Here is a 20,559-nt window from a genome sequence, read left to right on the forward strand (position 1 = left end):
AAACAGATCCTTGCATGGATAAAATCCCCTGTGTGGGAGAAAGGAGGCAGAAACACAGTTAAAAATGTCCTGGGATTAAATAGACATGGGAAGAAGGACTTCCAAAAAATCCAGCTTGCTGGAGAAGGGGTACACAGGACTGGAATGCTCCATCAGGTAGATATTTTTCCTCTCTGCCTGTCTGGGCAATAATTTCAGGCCAGAGCCCAGAGGAATGTCTGATGTGTTGGGAACTGTGATGTTTCTGACACAACTGGTATTTTCCATCCCCCTCGTTCTGTTTCATAACTTGCATTCCAAGTGCTTTGCAGATGAGCAGCCAAAAGGCTACATGGATAGGACTAAATTTACTCTCCAAATTGTTACCACAAGGCAGAGCAGAATTTACAGGGTTAAAACTTCCTTGAATTGCAAAAATTCTGAAGGTGTTGGTTACTGCCCCAGTTCCTCACCCTTCTGCCCAGAGCGTGGAGAGGCAGCTCCTGCTTCCAGAGGGGTTGGAGCTGCCAGGACGTGGTCAGAGGAAGGAGCAGTTGGGAGTTCATTTCCCCTCTTGGGAATTCATTTCACCCTTTACAGTAAGGAAATAAATCTGAGGCTGAGGACACAGCAGCATTTGAACAGTGGAGACCCTTAGTCCTGGCCTTTAGTCCAAGCTGAAACCAGAGCCACTATTAAATAAGGTTCTTTTTGAAGACTAACAGCAATAGTTCCCAATTACTTTTAACCTCTGTCATCCTGTGTTTGGGTGGTTTTTTACAGAATCCTTGAAACCAGATGAGAGCCACAAGACCTTCAGTAGAAAGGCCTTTTTTCCAAGTTTGGGAAGAAACATCTCTGACCGTGCTAAAAGTTCACCAGCTGTGTTTGTTACTGAGTAAGAGCCACCTGCATGATTTTAAGCACATGTGGCTATCAGTGTAAGGACAGTGCCCTCATAATAATTTTAACACTTCTGAAGGGCTTTCCCCCTCAAAAAAAAAGTGAATTTCCTGTTAACCAGGTATAATTGTGAAGTGAAACAGCCTGCAAAGTGAGTAACTCATGGGGTCTATTTATGCCCAGAGGCTCCCTTTTTCCCCTTTGTTAATGTCTGTGTTTAAGGTTACTTAAGAAACAAAACAGATCCAATTCTAACATGCTGTCTAAGAGCTGCTTTCAGCCACTCCTGCCCAGACTTGGGCCTGACCCAGTGGGGTGTTCACCCCATTTCAGACACCAGGAAAGTGGGGCTGTTTGAAATGCCTTTTGTGCACAGGGTGTTTTCCATAGGGAGACTTCAGTCTGTTTGCAGGGGAGATCCAGAAACGTTATGCAGAAATCTGAGTTTGACGGCTGTTCTGTATAGAAAATGGGTTTGTTTTAAACTTCAGAGTAGAAGAGTTAAGTAATACCCAGAAAGAAGCTTGTGGACGACAAGCTGATCTCTCCCGTGGAGTCACAGAACGTGTGTTTTCCCATGTGTGTAAAAAGTCATTAGTGGTGTCACCCAGAAATCTGTAATGATGTGACTATTAAAATAAACCACCTGAATAACTCTGTTTTTTCCATCCAGGAGTGCCGATCCCTACGGGTGTTGCCTTCACTAGTGCTCAGCTGTTAGTGTGGCTTTCTCCGTGTCTCCCAGCTAGTGCAGTGACATTCCTCGTGTAGTGTCCTTCCCCTCCCGCCTCCCCGTTGGATTCTGGGCTGGTGTGGCGCGGTGCCAGCCGGGGGAGGTGCCATGTGCTGTGTCCTCCTTGCAGAGCCGCGGATCAACGCCAGCGAGGATGTCGTGCTCCACGTGGCCGGCGTGGCCGTCACGCTGCAGTGCAACCTCACCACCAGCCCCAGCCCCCTCACCGCCAGCTACTGGGTGAAGAACGGGGAGGAGATCCCGGGCACCAGGAGAGCCTCCAACACCACAGAGTACAAGTGAGTCCCTTGGGAATGACCTTCCTGTTTAACCTTCCTGTTCCACAGGAGAATGGCAGACTTGGCGGACCTGCTGCTCTCTGTTGGGTTCCAGGGTATCTAAAACCTGAATGATTCCAGATCTTGGAGTCTAAAGTCATTTAGTTCTTCTGCAGCGCTCCAGGCTGGGCACAGAGTGGCTGGAGAGCAGCCAGGCAGAGGGACCTGGGGGGACTGAGGGACAGGAAGCTCAACAGGAGCCACCAGTGTGCCCAGGTGGCCAAGAAGGCCAAGGGGATCCTGGCCTGGATCCAAAGTAGCGTGGCCAGCAGGCCCAGGGCAGTGACCCTTCCCCTGGACTCTGCCTTGGGGAGGCCACACCTTGAGTGTTGTGTTCAGTTCTGGGCCCCTCAGTTGAGGCAAGAGATTGAGGGGCTGGAGCGGGGCCAGAGAAGAGCAACGAGGCTGGAGAAGGGACTGGAGCACAAGTGCTGTGGGGAGAGGCTGAGGGAGCTGGGGGTGTTTAGCCTGGAGAAGAGGAGGCTCAGAGGTGACCTCATCACTGTCTGGAAGTGCCTGAAGGGAAGTTCTGGCCAGCTGGGGGTTGGTCTCTTCTCCCAGGCACTCAGCAATAGGACAAGGGGGCACGATGGGCTCAAGCTCTGCCAGGGGAAATTGAAGTTGGAGATGAGAAAAAACTTCTTTGCAGAGAGAGTGCTCAGGTATTGGAATGGGCTGCCCAGAGAGGGGGTGGATTCCCCATCCCTGGAGGTTTTTCAGCTGAGATTGGCCGTGACACTGAGGGCCATGATCTGGTAAAGGGACTGGAGTTGGACCAAGGGTTGGACTTGATGATCTCGGAGGTCTTTTCCAACCCAATCCATTCTATGATTCTGTGTTGGGGCTTTCAGACTTTCTGTGGCATTTTGTTCCTGCCTTTGATCTGGTTGTTAGCTTCTACTATGATTTGGTTGCTTTTTAAATCTGGCAATACTGAATTCTCTCAGTGAGGATCCAGGCCAGCAGTGTCAACACAGTTGTGGTTGAGAGAGGCTGTTTAACTCCACCATCTGTTTACATGATTGGTTCATCTTCTATATTTCTGTTTTCCCAAAAGAACTTCCAGGTTCTTGGTTTTTCAGTCATTAATGTGTTGCTTTGCTTAGAGATGCAGTTGGTACTTGAAGTTCAGTGTGTCCCATCCAGGAAGCTTCAGAACTTAAACTCCTTTCCTTTAAAATCCTGCCTTATACAACATTGGAAATTGAATACATCTTCCCTAACTCTTGTCAGACTCGATGTAGCTGCTCCTGCTGGAAGGAAGTTGTTGGCTAAACAAACTTTGTCTAGAAAACTTTGCAGCTGTGTCAGTTTACCCTTCTTTAATGATTGATGGTAACAATACCCCAGTGCTGCTGTTGCAGTGCCACACTCTGCAAAGCAGCCTGGGGGGAACTGAAAGAATTCAGTGTCTTACCTCCCCCACTTTTAAGCATTGACTGTTGTGGATCAAAATACCACAGTGGTCAAAGTGTGATTATTTAACTCTTCAGCACCTTAATAGTTAAGGATTGCAGTTGGAGAGTTCCTTATCTGAAAGATGCATTCACTTTATGAGTGACTTTAGACCTTCTGGGAATAAGTGCTGGAAACACCCAGAGGATTGTGTTGGACTGAGCAGCTTTTTCCATGTGTCTAAGCAGTTTCCATGTGTAATGACATTGTTTTATTGCAGGGTTGCTGTTCAGCTGCGTGTTGTTTGACTTCATGGGTTTGAAAAATTAATAATAAAAGCCAAGAAGCCTTTTGGTGAAGGGAGGAAGGGAGGGATGGGGACAACAGCTCTGCAGAGCTCAGTGTGTGCTCAGGGGAAGGTGCTGCCTGCCTGCTTAGGCTCCAAATGAACTGCAGTGCACAATTAGCAGCTGTTAATTGAGTGAATTACAGTGAAAAGATTGAAGTGGGGGGCGGGGGAGGAATAAATTGTGGTTGCCAGCACTTACACGTGTTCTCTCCCTGCCTGCAGGATCTCCAAGGCCAGAGCGGAAGAGTCGGGGGAATACCTGTGTGTGTTTGTGTTCTCCAACTCTCCTGTAGCCAACGCCACTATAGAAGTGAGAGGTACTCCTGGTTTGTGTGTTTGGGTTTGTCTCCTCTCCCTGAAAATGCCATTTCTCTGCCTCTGCCACATCACTCAGTGTCTGTGCAAGGAGCCAACTCAGGGGGCCTTTTGTCCTGAGGCAGAGCCTGTGGCCAAGCCTTGCTAAGAGCAGACTTTATCCTAAATATATATTTATAATATAATATATATAAATACATAAATTTTATTATACATAATAGTTATGTTATATCAGTGGGTTAAAACTTGGTTGTAATAATGCCAATAGGTTCAATCCCCTGTATGAGCCATTGACTTGAGTTGGACTCCATGATCCTTGTGTGTCCCTTCCCACTCAGAATAGTCTGGGATTCTGGGATCATAATTGTAATTCCAAGGGAAAGGCTTGCACACGTTCACAGGGAAGGGTTTCATGGAGATGGGAATGTGGCCGTTGGATTTGTGGTGTACTCAGGGGATACTACAACACCTTCCTGTCTTGTGCATCTTCTGGCATCTTTAGGACCCTAAAATCTGGGATAGGAACTGCAAAATGTGAAAGGTTTGCACCAAGTTTTGCTGTAGTTGCTGAACAAAAGAGCAGCATTTGGGCCAAATAATATGGAGGTGATGGGTAAATACCCAACAACTTCTGCAAAACTGAAAGATGACATTTTGGGGAGTTTCTGGTTCCTCACTGTGTGTTCCTGAGTCTGAGAGCCATTCATGGGTCTGACATGGCAAACTCAGCGTTGTTCCCTCTCCAGAGCAGCACCTCTGGGACCACCCCGTTCCCTGGGGAAGGGAAATGGTGCCACATAAACAAACATCCTGCCTGATCTAGGACTGATTTTCTGTCTTGGTTTAGAAGTTCTTTCCCAACAAGTTCCTGTTGGCCCAGCTGAGAAGTGTATGGGATGTGAACACACAGAAATGGGCTGTTAGTGATTAAAACTCTGTTTATCTCTAAAATTAATTATTGCTTTGCTTAGAGCAGTTTGAATTCAAACACCTTGTGCTTCTGGTGAGCTTCATCTGAGTGTCTGAGGTACATGGGTGTAGGAGGTTTATTTTCTTTTTGATTTTTTTTTATCTCATTCCATTCTTTTGCTCTAATTGCTAAATCTTCTAATATTATTCTAATTAAAATCTTAAGTTTTCCTTCTCTGGGCCACTTTAGGTGTCAAACTACCTCTAGAGACAGGAAATGTAACTTTGGGAACAGAATAAGGCCTTTTGCAGCTGTGTAGGATCTCTCCAAAGATCTTTTGGGAGTATTTGCCTTAGGGTTTGACCCTGCTCAGTGCCAGGCAGGGTGACCAAGAGAACTTGGCAGGAGGGTTTGCAGGGATGTGGGATTTCATATTGTGAAAAGAAAAGCCAATCTATGAGATTGAAGTACAAGAACTAATCCTACCTGTGATGTTTCACAGGTAACTTACACCTAAATACAGTGAGTAGCCCTTAGTCAGAAGGCAGTGACTCCAGCAGCACTTCTGGGAGGTTTCACCCCTCCAGAGTCCTCACAGCCACAATTCCAGGACTCAGTAAGCCTGTTTTCCAGCTCTTCCTTACAGCAGGAGTGGCTGATGTGCCTTGAAGTCCTCCTTGGCAGGGAGAGGAGCCAGGGCTTGTCTGGGGTGGGAAGAACCTGCTCAAGCTCCCTGCAGACACTGGGGGTTGGAGCACATGCACAGTTTGAACTGGGAAGATGCTTTCCTTCTAACTCCTGTTCCTTGGGAACCTGGGGAGTGACAAATTGGGCTGCATTTAAAGCAGGAGGCAGATGTGATGGACAGTGACATGTGACAGCTGCAGATGCTGCAATTTGATACTTACCTGCAAGTGTGGCATTTGTGGTTAAGCAGCTGTGCACAAACCTAATTGCTAATTGTAATCATGGTGCAGTTTAATCTGCAGAAACACAGGGAAAAGATGGCTCTGAATATGAAAGTGCCCGTGGACCAAAAATAGTGACTTTGTGACAGCTTGTGAACAGCCTCACCAAGTGCCTCAAGGCAGATGCAATCCAGGATATCCACTTGCCTTCCATGAAATGCTGCCTGTTTGCTTCCATATGTCCCTGGAAGTGCTGGACAGGGCTTGGAGCACCCTGGGACAGTGGAAGGTGTCCCTGCCCATGGCAGGGAGTGGGACTGGATGAGCTTTAAGGTCCCTCCTAACCCAAACCTGTCTGGGATTCTGGGATTTCCTTGGTAAAAACCACCAGGGCAGTAGTATATCAGCAGTTGGAAATACTGGGGGGTTTATGTCAGTCCCTCATGCTGTTCTGGGAATTTCAAGTCTGGGTTCCCTCATCCAGCTCTTGGATGAAGTATCTGGTGGAGCCTTTGAGTGTTCTTGCTTCAATTCTCAGAGCTTTGGGAGCATTGTGTGAGTGAGCTCTGAGCTTAAAACAACAGGCTGAGCAAATGCTGGTATTGGGAAAATTCTGCCTTGGCACAGGGATCTTCTCCTGCCTTTTCCGTGGCACTGGAGCCAGCTGGGGAAGCAGGAACAGGTGATTCCATCAGGAGTGGTGGGGATGTCACTGCCAGGCCCTGCCAAGGTGCAGGGGCCAGGCCATCTCCTCCCCACCTCAGGTGGGTATTTGTATTGTGGAAATCCCTGAGGCAGGAGCTCTGGAGGCTTGGAGACCAAAAGAAAGAAAAAGAGTGAAATGCAAGCCTGAAGGATTCTGCCTCTGCAGTGTTCCTGCTCTTACCAAGGTCTTGGGAGAAGGTGGAAGAGGAAACAAGTTTCTGCTCTGCTGCAGAGCTGAGAGCCAGCTGGGCAGGAACATCCCTCCAGTTCCCTCTGGCTGCCCAGAGGCAGCACAAGCATGAAGGAAGATCCTGGATTGTGTAGGGTAATTGAGAGGGCATCTCTTCTCCCTGTCCTGCCTTCCCATCCCAGGCTCCCTTCTCTCCAGCACCTGTCCAGAGCTCTGCAATTCCTCCTCCTCTGAGGCCTTTCTGCCATTGTCTCATCAAGGGACTCTGTCTCCCCTCCTGACGCTCACTCCCTTTGCACCTTTCTGTTCCTCCCCACTTGCTCTTGGCTCCTCACTCCTGGCTGCCTTAGGAAACCTCTGCTGCAGCCTCATCTCTGAACCAGAGATTAATTAGGAAATGGGACACTTGGCACAGCTGGAACTTGGAGAGATCCATGGCACGTCCTCCCTTCTCGCTGCACCTTCAGAGTCTTCACTGTCTGCCCAGCCTACAAAGGGAGACGTGGATTAGGAGCATAATGCAGGGAAATAAATCTTCCAGAGCCCTTTTATAGGTCACCCATAAGACATAATAGTTTTTAGTGCAGGAATATTTTTAGGTGCTTTTGCCCTTGCTTTAATTTTGTCTGTTAATGGGAAACTTGAAAGGGTTTTGTTAACTGGGACATGGGTTTGAGGTGTTACACATATTAGTTCAACTGTCCTTTTTGGCAGTGCTGTAAAACAGCCTGAAAATACCTGGAAATTAAGGGCTGAATGGCTCCTTTACATCAAGTGCCCTGTAAGAAGACAATATGTCTTCTTTTCAGGGCTGTACTGAAAGCAAACCATTCAGAAAGCTGCTGCTCAGTGTGTTTTGTGCCTGTGAGAGACCTGGAGCGTGGAAGCCCAGGGTTCACTCTGGCACAAACCCTCCTTTCTCTTGTGATTTGGTTTAAAACTATCAAAATGATGCTTATCAGACATTCTCTTCTGTCAGAATGCCTAAATGTATGTTTATTTTGCCTTCTTTTTGGTAGCAGTTAATTTAAATTAGTCCTGCCTCTGTTTGCTCTTCCATGTGCTGTTCAAGGAACCCTTCAGGGTCTTTCCTGTTCCACAGTGCAGGAATTACAGACTCTGTTTCAGCAGGGGCCCTGTCTGGTTTCACTGGTGCAGGAGCTCACAGGGGATGTTGTGCCCACGTGTGAACAGAGATGGGGATTCTGCTGCCTGAAAGCTGGAGTAAAATCCAAATCCTTCCTAAACAAAACCTGCCTCATTCTGGGCTTCATCTGGCACAGGAGCAGAGTGGTGTAAGGAACAGTCCTGAGCTGAAAAGCTTCCCAGGAAAGCAGGGCTCTGTGCTAACCCTGTGACTGAGGGTTGCTGCAGGAGTTTTGGGAGAGCAGAGCACAACTTCCCACAGTCTGGGAGAGTAAGTGCTGGATTAATGTCTCACTGGGCAGCACCATGCCCTGAATCACCAATATTGCACTGGGGCTCCCCTCTGGCTGCCTGCAGAAATAGTCCCTGTCCCAGCAGAGCCAGGCAGGAGCAGGAGGTATTCTTGGCTCTTGTGCTCCACTGGGATAACCCTTTGGAGATGGCCTCTCCTTCCAGCAATGTCGCTGCCTCTGGGCTGTGGGAGAGCTCTGGGTCACCCTGCAGTACCAGCTGAGGTGTCCTAGAAAGCCCTCCCTCTCTCCTTCCCTCCTTCTTTCCCAGCCAGCAGCTGACACAAACCGGGCCAGCTGTGCCTGCTGCCTCCCTGGCCCCTTTTCCTGCTGCTGGGGAATGGCTCTGGGAACCAAGTGCTGGCACATGGAGCCTCTGTGGGGTTGCAGCTCCAGGCTCATGAATCCTGTTTCTGCTTCTCCCCATGGGGTCATTTCCAGTCCCTTTTGGCAGCCCAAGTGTGGGGTCATTGTCACCACACATCCTTGTGCTCCACTCCTGTGTTCCTAAGGCTGGAGGAGATCCCTGCTTGTCATCCTCATGGAAGCAAAAACCACAGGCAGGTCACTGGGCAGCTCCTGCCTGAAGAATTTCCTTGGCACCTTTCAGCAGGTCATGAGATGAAATTCCCTTCCCGAGCCATCACTTTTGGAATAAATGTTACTTTCCTCCCTGAGGCTGCAGCCAGTGCTTGGAAAGGGCAGTGCAGGTGCTCCTCAGTGCTTGGGATCCTCAAGTAACACAGCACACAAACCCCTAAAGCTGATTTATTTGCTGCTTGAAGACCTGCAGCTCAGACCCTTCATTTCCTCCAGGTACTGCTGCCCCTTGTAGGCACAGGTGGTGTGTGATCACCTGCCAGCTGTGGGCTGGCCTTGCCTCTCCTCCCACCTTTAGTTCCTCTGCCTGGCAGCTGCTTCTTGCACAAGACCAGAGAGTTGTTTGGCTCTGGGGTCCTCTCCCAGTTCAGGTTTTATGTCTCTCAGAGTATTCTCATGTTCAATGAGGAAAGACACATTTTAGGTGTCAGTTTTATTAAGGATAAATAAAACCTGTTGGTTTTGTTCTTGGCCTTGTCCTTACCTATCCTGGTTATGGGTGGCATCATCTTGTAATTAATTAGCTGGCACCTATCTTAGCCTCATCCTTGTGTCAGAACCTCTGCAAAGCTCAGGGCTGTGTTGGGAATCCTGTTGAAATTTCCACAGGCACTTGGAGAATGCTTGGTTTGATCAGTGTCTCCTTGTGGTATCTTTCCAGGTAAACACAAACACACACCCACACCCACCCACACCCACCCAACACTGTAGCTCAGGTCTTCTTACAGCCTTTTTTGTTGTTCAGAACCTTATTTTGATAATGATGTGAGGGGCAGAATTCATCAGCTGCATTGCTGTCCAATAAGAATCCAAGGCATGAGGTGCTTCCTGCATTTAAAACCCCTTGCCTTTGAAATATGACAATATTAAGCACTTCAACTTGCCAAAGAGTTGTAATGCAATTTTTGGGCTGAGCAGGTTCAGCTGCTGTCTGGTTGTGTGAGATGTTTTGTTCCCTTTGATCAGAACTGTGAAATTTGCTTTGTTATTTCAGCTGCAGGTGCTCCCTCTGTACCTGTGTGTGGGGGCAGTTTGCTGGTGGGGAAAGGAGCCCTCCTTGGAAGGAATTCTGGTGCCTGGGGGTCTTTTCCTGGAGCACCCAGGCTGGCCTTTGACTGGATTATCCGATCAGTGTCCTGCCATCACACAGCAGGCCACGTGTGCTGTAATTAGCGAGCTGGAGGGCTTTAAAGGTGGTCACTGCGGCCCCAGAACCATCTGCTGCGGCCAAGGTTCAGCTCAGGCACTGCACTGATCCAGCCTAATCTCTCAGGAGGTTTTAGGGCTGCTCTGATAAACACAGAAATAAAATCACAGTTTGTCTTCTCTAAGACAGGCTCAGTGTGGGAAAGGAACAGCTTCCAGCAAGCTGGAAAAACTTAGTTTTTGTTCAAATGATTGAAATTACTGTCCTTGTGTTTACAAGCTGCTCCTTTGTTCCGCAGCCACCCCTGACATCACTGGGCACAAGCGAAGTGAGAACAAGAACGAGGGGCAGGAGGCCCTGATGTACTGCAAGTCCGTGGGATTCCCCCACCCCGAGTGGGTCTGGCGCAAGAAGGTCAATGGGGTGTTCGAGGTAAGGACAGTGGGGGCCCAGGCACGTCCCCCCTGCCAAAGCCCCTGGGGAGGAGGGAAACCAGCACCTTGGCTTTAGGGATGTGCCTTTGAAGGTGCTTTATAACTTCTCAAAATGTGGCTGCTCTAAAGTGTGACCCGTGAGGATGGATGGATGGATGGATGGATGGATGGATGGATGGATGGATGGATGGATGGATGGATGGATGGATGGATAAAAAATGGATATTTATGGTATTAGTGTGACAACAGAGCTGCTCGTGGCATTGCTGGGCAAAGTTGGGAACTGGAAAGTACAGTGTCCAGGGTATCTGCTGCAAACTGTAAGATCTGAGTTATGAAATATGATTTAGAACTGCATTTGGCTATAAATTCCTCCCAGTTTTCCAGTTTCACTGGTTGAGCTCACAAGACTCACTCTGAGGAGGTGGCAGTGATCCCTATTAGTGCTCAAGTGAGCATATTTTTTCCATGTAGCAACTGCTGCAGTGAGCAGGAAAATGTGACCAGCAATGGAATAGCAGAAGAGAAGCTGGAAGTTGCTAAAGCCTTTGGTTTTTCCGTCTCTGTATGACCTGTGAGAGAGGCAGCAATTGGAGGGAGGGATGAATAAAAGCCGTTAAGCAAATAACAGGATGGGATGATTGTTCCCTGCCACAGGTGTGAGCCTGAATTCTTATGGGTTGGGGCTGTATGAGTGACTGTGTGTTGGGGGTGGTCAGAGATGTGCAGGGTTCCTTCCTGGTGTGTTTTGGTGGTGTTTAAAGCTCAGCTCCCCTCAGTGAGAGCACAGACACCAGCTATGGGCATCTCCCTGAAATCGCTTCCAGTTTCCATGACACACAAACCAGAGGCACCAGAACTTAAAATTCTTCCTCTTTTCCACCCTTCTCCTCTTCCCAGGACATCAACAACTCCTCTGGCAGGTTCTTTATTTCCAACAAGGAGAACTACACCGAGCTCAGCATCACAAACCTGCAGATCAACGAGGACCCCGGCGAGTACCAGTGCAACGCCACCAACCAGGTGGGCTCCGTGTCGGTGACGACCATCCTGCGCGTGCGCAGCCACCTGGCCCCGCTGTGGCCCTTCCTGGGCATCCTGGCAGAGATCGTCATCCTCGTCATCATCATAGTCATCTACGAGAAGAGGAAGCGGCCGGACGAGGTGCCGGACGGTAAGTGTGCCCAGCGCCGCCTGTGAGCACACCCAGGACGTGTGGGACAGCACGGAGCGGGGCTCGGGGCAGGAACCACCAGCACCCCACTTTGTCCAGCTCCAGGCTCTTTGCTTTCTCATCTGTTCCCTCTCCAGACATTAAGCCTAGAAGGTCCCAACGGTGGGTTTTCCAGAGATCTCAGACCGTGGGGTTGGGAGGGGGTTGTTGATATCTAAAGCTTTTGTTGAACAAGGGATCTGGTGCTCCCATCGCTTTCCTGCTGTGGTAGCCCTGGAAAATCCTGCCTGCCAGCCCTTGGGAGTGTAGGGCAGCGCAGGGGGAGAGTTGGAAGCCACTACTCCATGATGGAAAGTGATTCCCTCTTCCCTGTGGCGTTGGGGTCGGGCACTGGGCAGGGTCTGTAAGGAAACATTACACTTCAGACTAAGGAATCATGACACTTCAGGGGATTGGGACTGCAAAGACACTTCAAAACTGAAATGTTTTTGGTGTTCAGAGGGTGGGGGAGGGCTCTTACTCCGCTGTGTAGCGAATCTGTATATAAGGAAGTCTCTGGAAACCATATCTAGTTGTCATAGCCACTGAGTTAGATTTTATAAAGATTAGTTTTTTATTATCAGGTTTGATGGTAGCAATAATTAGTTAAAACTGTGTTTGTTACATAAAAATGGTAACTTTCATCTTTGAGCCTCTTCTGCACACCTTCCTCTTTAGAGATGGGGGAAAGGGCAGTTTGAGGCTGAGTATTTGCAAGAACCACGCTGAGAACAGGCTTTACTGTGCTGCCAGCTGCTTCCCACAGTGCAGCCACAGAACCTCTCCAAGGACTCCTTGGGAGAAGCAGCTGGAACATCCCCATGCTGTAGGATGTATGTCCAACAGTGGAGCAGGTGCTTCAGAGCCCATGGAGGGGCTGGTAAAGGCAGCTCTGAGCCCTCAGCACCTTCCTGGGCTGCCCAAGCCCTCCCCAGTGGGAGATGCTTCCCAGGAGTGCTGGGTGTGGGTTGTGCAGCCAGGACACCCTGTCGTGGAGCTGCACAAGGGACAGGGTGGTCACCTTTGGGGTGGGAACAGAGGTGTGAAGTGGGGGCAGAACCACCTTCACGGGCCTCACACGTGTCTCGGAGCGTGAGGAGAGCAGCTGATGAAACATAACACGTGGCAGCAGTGGGAGAATGGCTGGGCTTGGACCACTCCTGTGGCACATCAAAACTGGCTGCAGTAGTGCCTGCCAGAGCAGACCAGCTTGTGGTTGTAACCACTGAGCAGCACTTACTAACTGCTTACAGAGCATGTGTGGAGACTGCTCTGGGTGTGCAGCCACCAGATTAAACCGTAGTGCATGTTCCCCTGCATAACTAACAGCTGCCCAGGCACTGAGGGGCCTGTGCTGCCCACAGCGAGGCCTCAGCCAGCCCGGAAAACTTGGAAAAGACAATTTTAATGTCCTCTTGCATCTCATCTCCATGTTGGTGACTCTTGTTCAGAGTTCCCTGACTTCACAATTTCCTTCGATGAAATTTGACAAGGACCCAAACAAGGTATCAGTAATTTGGTATGTCAGTATTCCCTGCAAGAAGTCCCAAATGGACTGAATCCTGCAGGAATTGGCTCTGACTGGACCACATTGCAGTGCAGCCTCTGTGCTGGTGTGGTGAAGCTGAAGGTGCAGAGTTCACTGCCTGTTTGTTGCCAAGGCTGGAGTTTTCCTGGCTGGCGTGGCCATCCCTCAGATGCCTGAGGGATCCAGGCTCATCATCTCCGTGGAGCTGTCCAGGATGATGAGCCAAGGAACTGAGGTTACTCCATGGCTTTTTTGGGCTGCTGTTGTTTTGAGGGCAGCTGAGCTGGAGCCCTGGAGATGGATACACCTCCAGGAGGGACAGATGTTCTCCCTGTCCCCCTTCCTGGAGGACAAAATCCATGCTGAATATCACAACCCATACCTGTGTATTAGGTTTGCCTGGATGAAGGGACACGATTGGCACAATGCCAGCTTGAGTCCTGCATTCCTTGGATACTCCTGCATTTTCCATAGTGGCACTGAAGCTTTCCGTGGTGTCGGGTGGGACATGCCCTGTGAGTGGGGCACTTAGAAATGCACTCGTGGGAAATCGCCGGAGCCTCCTGATTTCCACACGTGGATATTTGAGTCGGTTATCCCTAATTTTATTATTTTCAAGACATGGTTACGAAATGCCAAAGTTAATGTTGGAATGCAGTGGCCTGCTTAGCCTTTGGAATTTCAGCTCCCTGCTTCCCAAATCACAGCTCCTCCAGTGTGTGCCATGGTGAGCCGGAGCGGGAACAGCAGCAGGGCAGCACCACATCCCTGCCCATCAGGGGGCAGCATCTGGGGTCCCTCTCAACTGGCTCTGCAAATCTCTGTCCTTTTGGGTGTGATGTGCTCGGCTTTGAGGGTTGTGGCCACAGCAGAGCTCATGTGAGGCTGCTGCAGCAATGACTGAGCCGTTTGGGCCATTCCTGCTGGGCTGTGAATTTCCTCCTTGGACCACTCCAAATTTAGACACTGAAATTCCTTCATATTCCCCACTATCACCCTGTGTTCAGTGGCAGGATGAGGCTGGGCCTTCCTGAGGCAGATTCTCTGATGTCCTTCCTTAGCCCTGGCGCGGCAGGAGCAGCAGCCCAGCTCCCACAGCCAGGCTGGAGGATGGATGGCCACTTGGGATCCCTGCCCAGTGGATCGTTATTGCTTGGCTGGGCACGTCCTGCTGCTGCAGGATGACTCCTCTGCAGACCAGCTCCCTGTACAGCACCAGAGTGTTGGGGTGCAGGGGTTGCACATGTGGTGTTCCCCCTCTGGGTGCCACAGATCCACCCCAAGGTGCTGCCCACCTTCACTCAGGAATCCTCTGATATCCTCTGATATCCTGGCCACTGCCTGTCCTGCTGAGAGGATCTCAGGAGTAGGAATTTCTGGACAGATTAATGCAAAGATGGCTCATTCAGGCCACTTTAAAAGGATTGTTTTAAACATTTGGGGGAAATCCAAATGCTAAATGTGGTCACTTGCCGTGTGTGCTGGAAAATCAGAGGGTTTGGAGGAGCTGTTCAGGGGACAGCCAGAGCCCCCTCAGCCCCTGGCTGGGCAGAGCAGGATGGATGCAGCGGAGCTGTGTTGGATTGGATCCTGCTGGGAGGTGCAGGTGCCCACGCTGAGCTCCCCAGTCCCACACCCAGGTCATGTTTGTAGGGCTGGCTCAGTTAAACCTCCACAAATGAGGTTCAGGGCATGCCCTGTCAGCCCTTTGGATGAGACCAGCCTGATGCTGAACAGAAGCACCAGTTAGTACTGGGGGATGTGACTGGTTGGAGAGAAATGTTCTCTCTGGGTGAGAGACTCCCGGGTGTCTGGGGTGCTTTCCAAAGTGCCCAGGAACTCTGCCTGGCCAGCCCAAACAGACAATTGAATTAATTTCCTTTCCCTCTCATCTCCATGTTCTGAAGGCTACAGTTGGCCTGGCTCAGTGTCCCAGCAGCCCCATCCCTGGGGGCTGGAGGGTGACAGATCCTGGGGTACAGCTGCAGTTCTCTGTTCACTGCAGAGTGAGGCCACTGAGGTTTCAGCTTGGGGCATCAAGGGCTGGTGTTAGAAGGCACTTTCCCAGTGGAAAATGTGTTCCCTCTGTCTGGAAGAGCAGGGCCACTGCTTTAACTTTGGCATTTCCTGACTGCAGGTGTTGGGTTTGCATGGACCTTGCTTTCTGTGCTCCAGTGAACTGCTTTGTGCCTCAGGCCAGGGCTGCTCAGGAGCTCCTTCGCTGTTATTTCCTCCTTCTCAGAACTCAGATTTGTGAGTTGATTGTTTTTCCTGCTGCTCAAAGGAAATCCCTGGGCATGCCCAGCACAGGATTTGCTGTGGTGCCCCTGGATTAGAGGAACCTGTGAGCCCCCTCACATCCAAATCCCGAGCTGGAAGGAGGAAGGGAGGGCAGACTGCGCTTGACTCCTGCATCCCTTCAATGTGCGAGTTTGGACTTGCTTTACACGTGGAAAAGCAACATCTGGTTCCCAGGGATCGGCCAGGGCTGGGGAATGCAGAGCAGGTGGAGACGGTGCAGCTTCCATGGCTGTGGGGGCAGAGCTGCATGAGCCTGGCATGGGGCTGGATGCACGGCAGGAGCGCCTCGGGCTGGCCAGGACCAGGGAGGGGACACAGAGCTCTGTCCCTCTGGGGCCCAGCCTGAGCTGGTTTCAGGGGACACAGAGCTCTGTCCCTCTGGGGCCCAGCCTGAGCTGGTTTCAGGGGACACAGAGCTCTGTCCCTCTGGGGCCCAGCCTGAGCTGGTTACAGGGGGCAGAGGGATCAGGGGACACAGAGCTCTGTCCCTCTGGGGTCCAGCCTGAGCTGGTTACGGGGGCAGAGGGATCAGGGGACACAGAGCTCTGTCCCTCTGGGTCCCAGCCTAAGCTGGTTACAGGGGGCAGAGGGATCAGGGGACATGGGGCTCTGGGGCCCAGCCTAAGCTGGTTTCAGGGGGCAGAGGGATCAGCCATCATGATGGGAATGTAGCCTAGCAAAGGTTTCTAAAGAAAATGGGATTTCTGCTGTTGTTGGATCAAATAGCACTAAATTAGCAAAGCCCCTGGTTTAAAGGGTGTTTTCTGGGGTAAGTAGAAAGTAAAAACTCCTTGGCTACATTCCCTGTAGGAATGGGAGCAGTTTTTACTTCAAAATCCTTATTCATAATCTTCAGTCCAAAGCCATGAGGTGACTGGGTTATAACGTGTCCCTTTTCATTCTTCCCCTCTCATTTCTCAGCCTAATCCAAAGACTTCCCATAAATGTTTCTCCTGGCTCTGCAGAAGCTCCATCCACATCCCCACATTTTTTTCTAACCCTCTTTTGTTTTTTTCTTGACTTTCCCTGTTCCTGCTATTACTGTAAGTAATTAACAGAAACAAACTGTTTTCACTGCAATGGTTTACCTTGTAACAAGTTGGTTTTTGTGGGTTTTTTTTCCTGTTATCCACATCTTTCTCTCCCACACTTAAAATTCATGAGGGGGGAGAAAATTGTCCGGCAGATGCATAGTGAGTGTGGCCATCAGCTGTTCCCAGCAGCACTGCTGCATCCCAGTGGGAATTGAGCAGCACAGGAGCTGTGTTGTAGTACAGGACCCCGAGCTGTCACAGGCTCTGGCTGCTCCTGACCATTTGAGCTTAAACTGAACAGCAGTTGGGTTTAACAAGGCTCCAGCTCAGCGCTGATCCACATAAGAAGGCTGAGGTATAAGAACCATTCCTGGAGCTGCTGCTCTCCACTCCTCCATGAGCCCATTTCTTGAGGCCCACAGAAGCTGTGGCTGCTCCATCCCTGGAAGTGTCCAAGGCCAGGCTGGACAGGGCTTGGAGCAACCTGGGATGGTGGGAGGTGTCCCTGCCCATGGCAGGGGGAGGAATGAGATGAGCTTTAAGGTCTTTCCAGCCCAAACTACTGTGTGATTGATTCTTAGAAAGTGTTAAAGCACGAGCCGAGACACAGAATCCCTTCAGATGCAAAAATTGGAATCTTAGTGCTGGAAGAACCTGTTAGTGTTTCATTTTTAACTTCCTCCAGTCACAAGATGCTACCCAAGATTAAGTTGCTATTAAAAATAAACCCTGTAGCTTTCCAAAGGCAGTAGAAGAAACTGAGTGACAGCTAAAATGCCTTGTAAATTAAGGCTGGAAATAAATGGGGAGGGGGAGGGCACAAAGCACATTCCGATAATGCAAAGTGGAGGAGCTCAGGGAGACAGATCTACTTGTCATCATCTTCCAGTTTTAATGCCCAGATATTTTTTCCCAGAAGGACTGATCCCATCTGTCACAGACAAACAGCAGTTCTACCCTTTGGGTTCAGAAATGTGTGATTTTGGGGCACCACTGAGCAGGTCATCCCTTATCCACAGGAAGGGCCTGGCTGTGGGGGGGTTTGTTCCTGTGTTCTCTGAACAGTGGGGTTTTTGGAGCCTGCAGGTGCCAGAGGGAATCCCTGCAGCAGGAGGAGGAGGAGGAGGGGTTAGTGTGGTCAGTGCTGATCCCACGTTCTCCGCAGCGTCGGTGTTGCTGTACCAGCGCAGGGCTGTGGCATAAAGCTCGGGTTATATTGATCTTGTCGGTTACTATGACTTCTTTTTTTTTTTCCCCCTTCAATTGCATCATACTCTTAAAAAATGGTGGTAAGTGAGAGCTCTGCATGCTTTGGAGTTTGTTTAACCTCCGCTTCAGTCTATACAACGCACAAGTCATGACGTTAACACTCTTAAAACTTCCTCATTCACGTTCACGACTAATTTGGATTTCAGTTTGCTGTTTTTAATCTTTTCTTTAGTCTGATTTTGTACTGGTTTTTCTGTTGTTCTGTTGCCCCCCTGGTTTCACTGAGGGTTCGGTCTCTGTCTGTGCTGTACTGGGGATGCTTTTCCAGCAATTACTGGCTCACCAGGATAGTGACACACTGAGGACTTTTCCTCAGTCTTTCCCTCTATGTTTAGGGTATAGATGGGACAGGGATGAGTGGTGGGGATCCACCATCTGTAAGTATTCCAGTAGGCTTTTTTGTTGGATCTCTGTTAGGAAAACACCTGATGGCAGCCTTTATAAATGTGAAGCTTTTTTTTTTTTTAACACAAACCGACTGATCTGAGATGTGCATTTCAACATTTGAGCAGAGAAGGGAGAGTGGTTATTTTTCTAGTGAGATCTCCACGGTGCAGTTCGATATTGCTGAAGTCCAGCCAAACAAACTCCCAAAGCTGTCAGTGATGTTTGGTAGAGCCAAGATGGGTCCTGGAGCTGCAGGGCCGCAGGGGCAGGGGGGGCTCTGGGGCCAGGGCTCGCCCTCCTGGAGCTCAGCCTGCCTTCAGATCCTTCTGTTCCCAAAAGGTGTTTGTGGAAGGAAGCTGTAGATTTCCTCTGCTGTGCTTTGTGTTTCAGTACCTGATGTGTCTCTGTATATCTCACTGTATATACAACAGCACATTGATGTCTGGCTGTCCTTCCTAGTCCCAGTTCTCTGTACCGTGTCCGATAGTTACTGTTGCTGGTACTGGAATTCTGTGGACACTGGTGTGTCGCTAGTCTGTTATTTTGGCTGTAAAGCTCTTGGTTTGTGGTTAGTTCTTTATTTTTTGGAGTATTTTTTGTTCCGGTCACTGTCTGTGCTAGCGGTGGCTTTGCCTCTCCGTTGCCTTGAGGCCCAGGTGGAGTAATGTCCCCTTTTCCCGACATTACTCCGGCGTGTGCTCATGCGGATGCCTACACTGTAAGACTGTAATTTCCATAACTGCTTCATGTGCACTAAGCACCCTTGTGGAATCCTGCTGAGAGTTTCTCAAAGACTTCCCGTGAAAAATCCCTCCAGCACAAGGAGGGAATGGCAACTGTTGAGTGCCAAAACCAGCAGGGCCTGAATTGGTCCCCCCAAAATCCATCTATGGGAGCACTGACTTCCTGGATTGGTTCTTGTACTGCTGTTTAAATGCATTTCTGTCTTCTGTACTGCAGCCTGGGAGAAAATACAGTGTTTGAGAATTCCAAAAAAGTCCAATTGCTCATGAAAGAGTTAATGTGAAACATTCCTCATTGGCAGATGGTTTCCCCCTGATTCTTCAGAGCAGTTTTGCCAAGTGACACTGGCAGGATGGTGCTGGCAGTGACCTGGAGGTGTCACAGCTCCTGATTCCTCCTGGTCATGTCGGATGCTGCTGCCCAAGGACCACGGTTGGGGCTGGAATCAAGTGTTCCCCTTCAGCTTCCTCCTAACCTGGTCCCTTCTAATTAAACACTGAGGCAAAACGGGGAGTGTAGAGGTTGTCTCATCCATGGGGGAAGATGAGTGTGGGGGTCTGTCCCCTCTAGGGTATATACCAGAACTACCCATCAGCAGTGGAAAAAGGCTTATAAATTGAAAAATACATATTAAAAACAAAGTCAATGCAAGCAAACAACCAGCAGGATTTTACAACTGAACCGTTGGTTTGTCTCCTCATTTATTTTTTATGAGATTGAACCACTGGAACTTGGGGACAAGATAAGTCTTGACCATGTTGCACCAATCTGTCCGCTACAGTTGCAGTCCTTCATGACCAGCATTCCAAGTGTTAACTAAACCCATTGAAGCAACATACTTGCCATTAAACCCGACTCCAGAACAGTAACTCCATGACTCCTTGCACTCCCGACTGGAATGGCCTTTGATGCTGTAGATAGATCGGTTTGCTGCTCGCAGTGCGGCCGCGGGGCTGGGCAAACACTGACTCTCTTTTTCTTTCCTTCCCTTGTCTCTCCTGGATCGCATCGGGATTCTTGCTGCAGATGATGAACCAGCTGGGCCCATGTGAGTGTGTTTTAGGGAAAAAAATACTGCTTGGATTAGTCTGGGGGGTCATGGGAGGTGACAGAATGTAGGATTGGTATCACATGTGACATTATGGACGGTAATGGACCCTTTGGTGTGTTGTTTGTTGGCACAGGAGGAAAGAAAAGCAACATCTTGCTAGAAAATAAATATTGTGGTAAAATACAAAGTCTGAAATCACTGTGTTGTCTTTAGCCACTTAAAGAGAGGAAGAATGAAATGCTGTTTAAATAGTTTTATACAAATAATTGCATATACCTATGTACAGATTAAGTACAAATAATGTACATTTTCCTTGTGTTTGTGACTGATTTTGGTGCATTTCTTTATCATCTCTGCAGGAAAACCAATTCTACAAACAATCACAAAGATAAAAACTTACGCCAGAGAAACACAAATTAAAAATGCTCATCATGTAAGTATCCCCCGTGCCCTGCTGGGAGCGGGCAGGCTCCGCCCTCCCCTGGCCGTGGCGGTTGGGGCGCGAGGCAAGGCGTGTTCCACGGATCCCACCATTCCCGGCTGCGCACAGGATGGCGCTGGCCTTGCAGAGCTGGGGGGCACCTCTGACGGCCCAGAGCGCCTCAGGGCGGTTTAATGGCCCACCTGCTCCGCAAACACACCTTGCAATCGAGCCCCCGTCCCTGGGCATTGCCGGGCCCTGCCGGCGGC

General features: G+C 49.7%; 1 protein-coding gene across 1 annotated transcript in view; it reads left to right on the forward strand.

The window, feature by feature from the left end:
• The window catches only part of NPTN (neuroplastin), a 49,006-nt gene that overhangs the window by 27,292 nt on the left and 1,155 nt on the right, over positions 1-20,559 (forward strand). The window contains exons 2-7 of the mRNA XM_071568062.1: positions 1,746-1,914; positions 3,920-4,014; positions 10,207-10,340; positions 11,243-11,516; positions 19,845-19,866; positions 20,229-20,302. Of these exons, the coding sequence (XP_071424163.1) occupies positions 1,746-1,914; positions 3,920-4,014; positions 10,207-10,340; positions 11,243-11,516; positions 19,845-19,866; positions 20,229-20,289 (755 nt within the window). The 3' untranslated portion in view covers positions 20,290-20,302. The remainder of the gene's footprint in view (positions 1-1,745; positions 1,915-3,919; positions 4,015-10,206; positions 10,341-11,242; positions 11,517-19,844; positions 19,867-20,228; positions 20,303-20,559) is intronic.

Source organism: Pithys albifrons, chromosome 13, assembly GCF_047495875.1.
Source record: "Pithys albifrons albifrons isolate INPA30051 chromosome 13, PitAlb_v1, whole genome shotgun sequence".
In the NCBI taxonomy this organism is placed as follows: domain Eukaryota; kingdom Metazoa; phylum Chordata; class Aves; order Passeriformes; family Thamnophilidae; genus Pithys; species Pithys albifrons.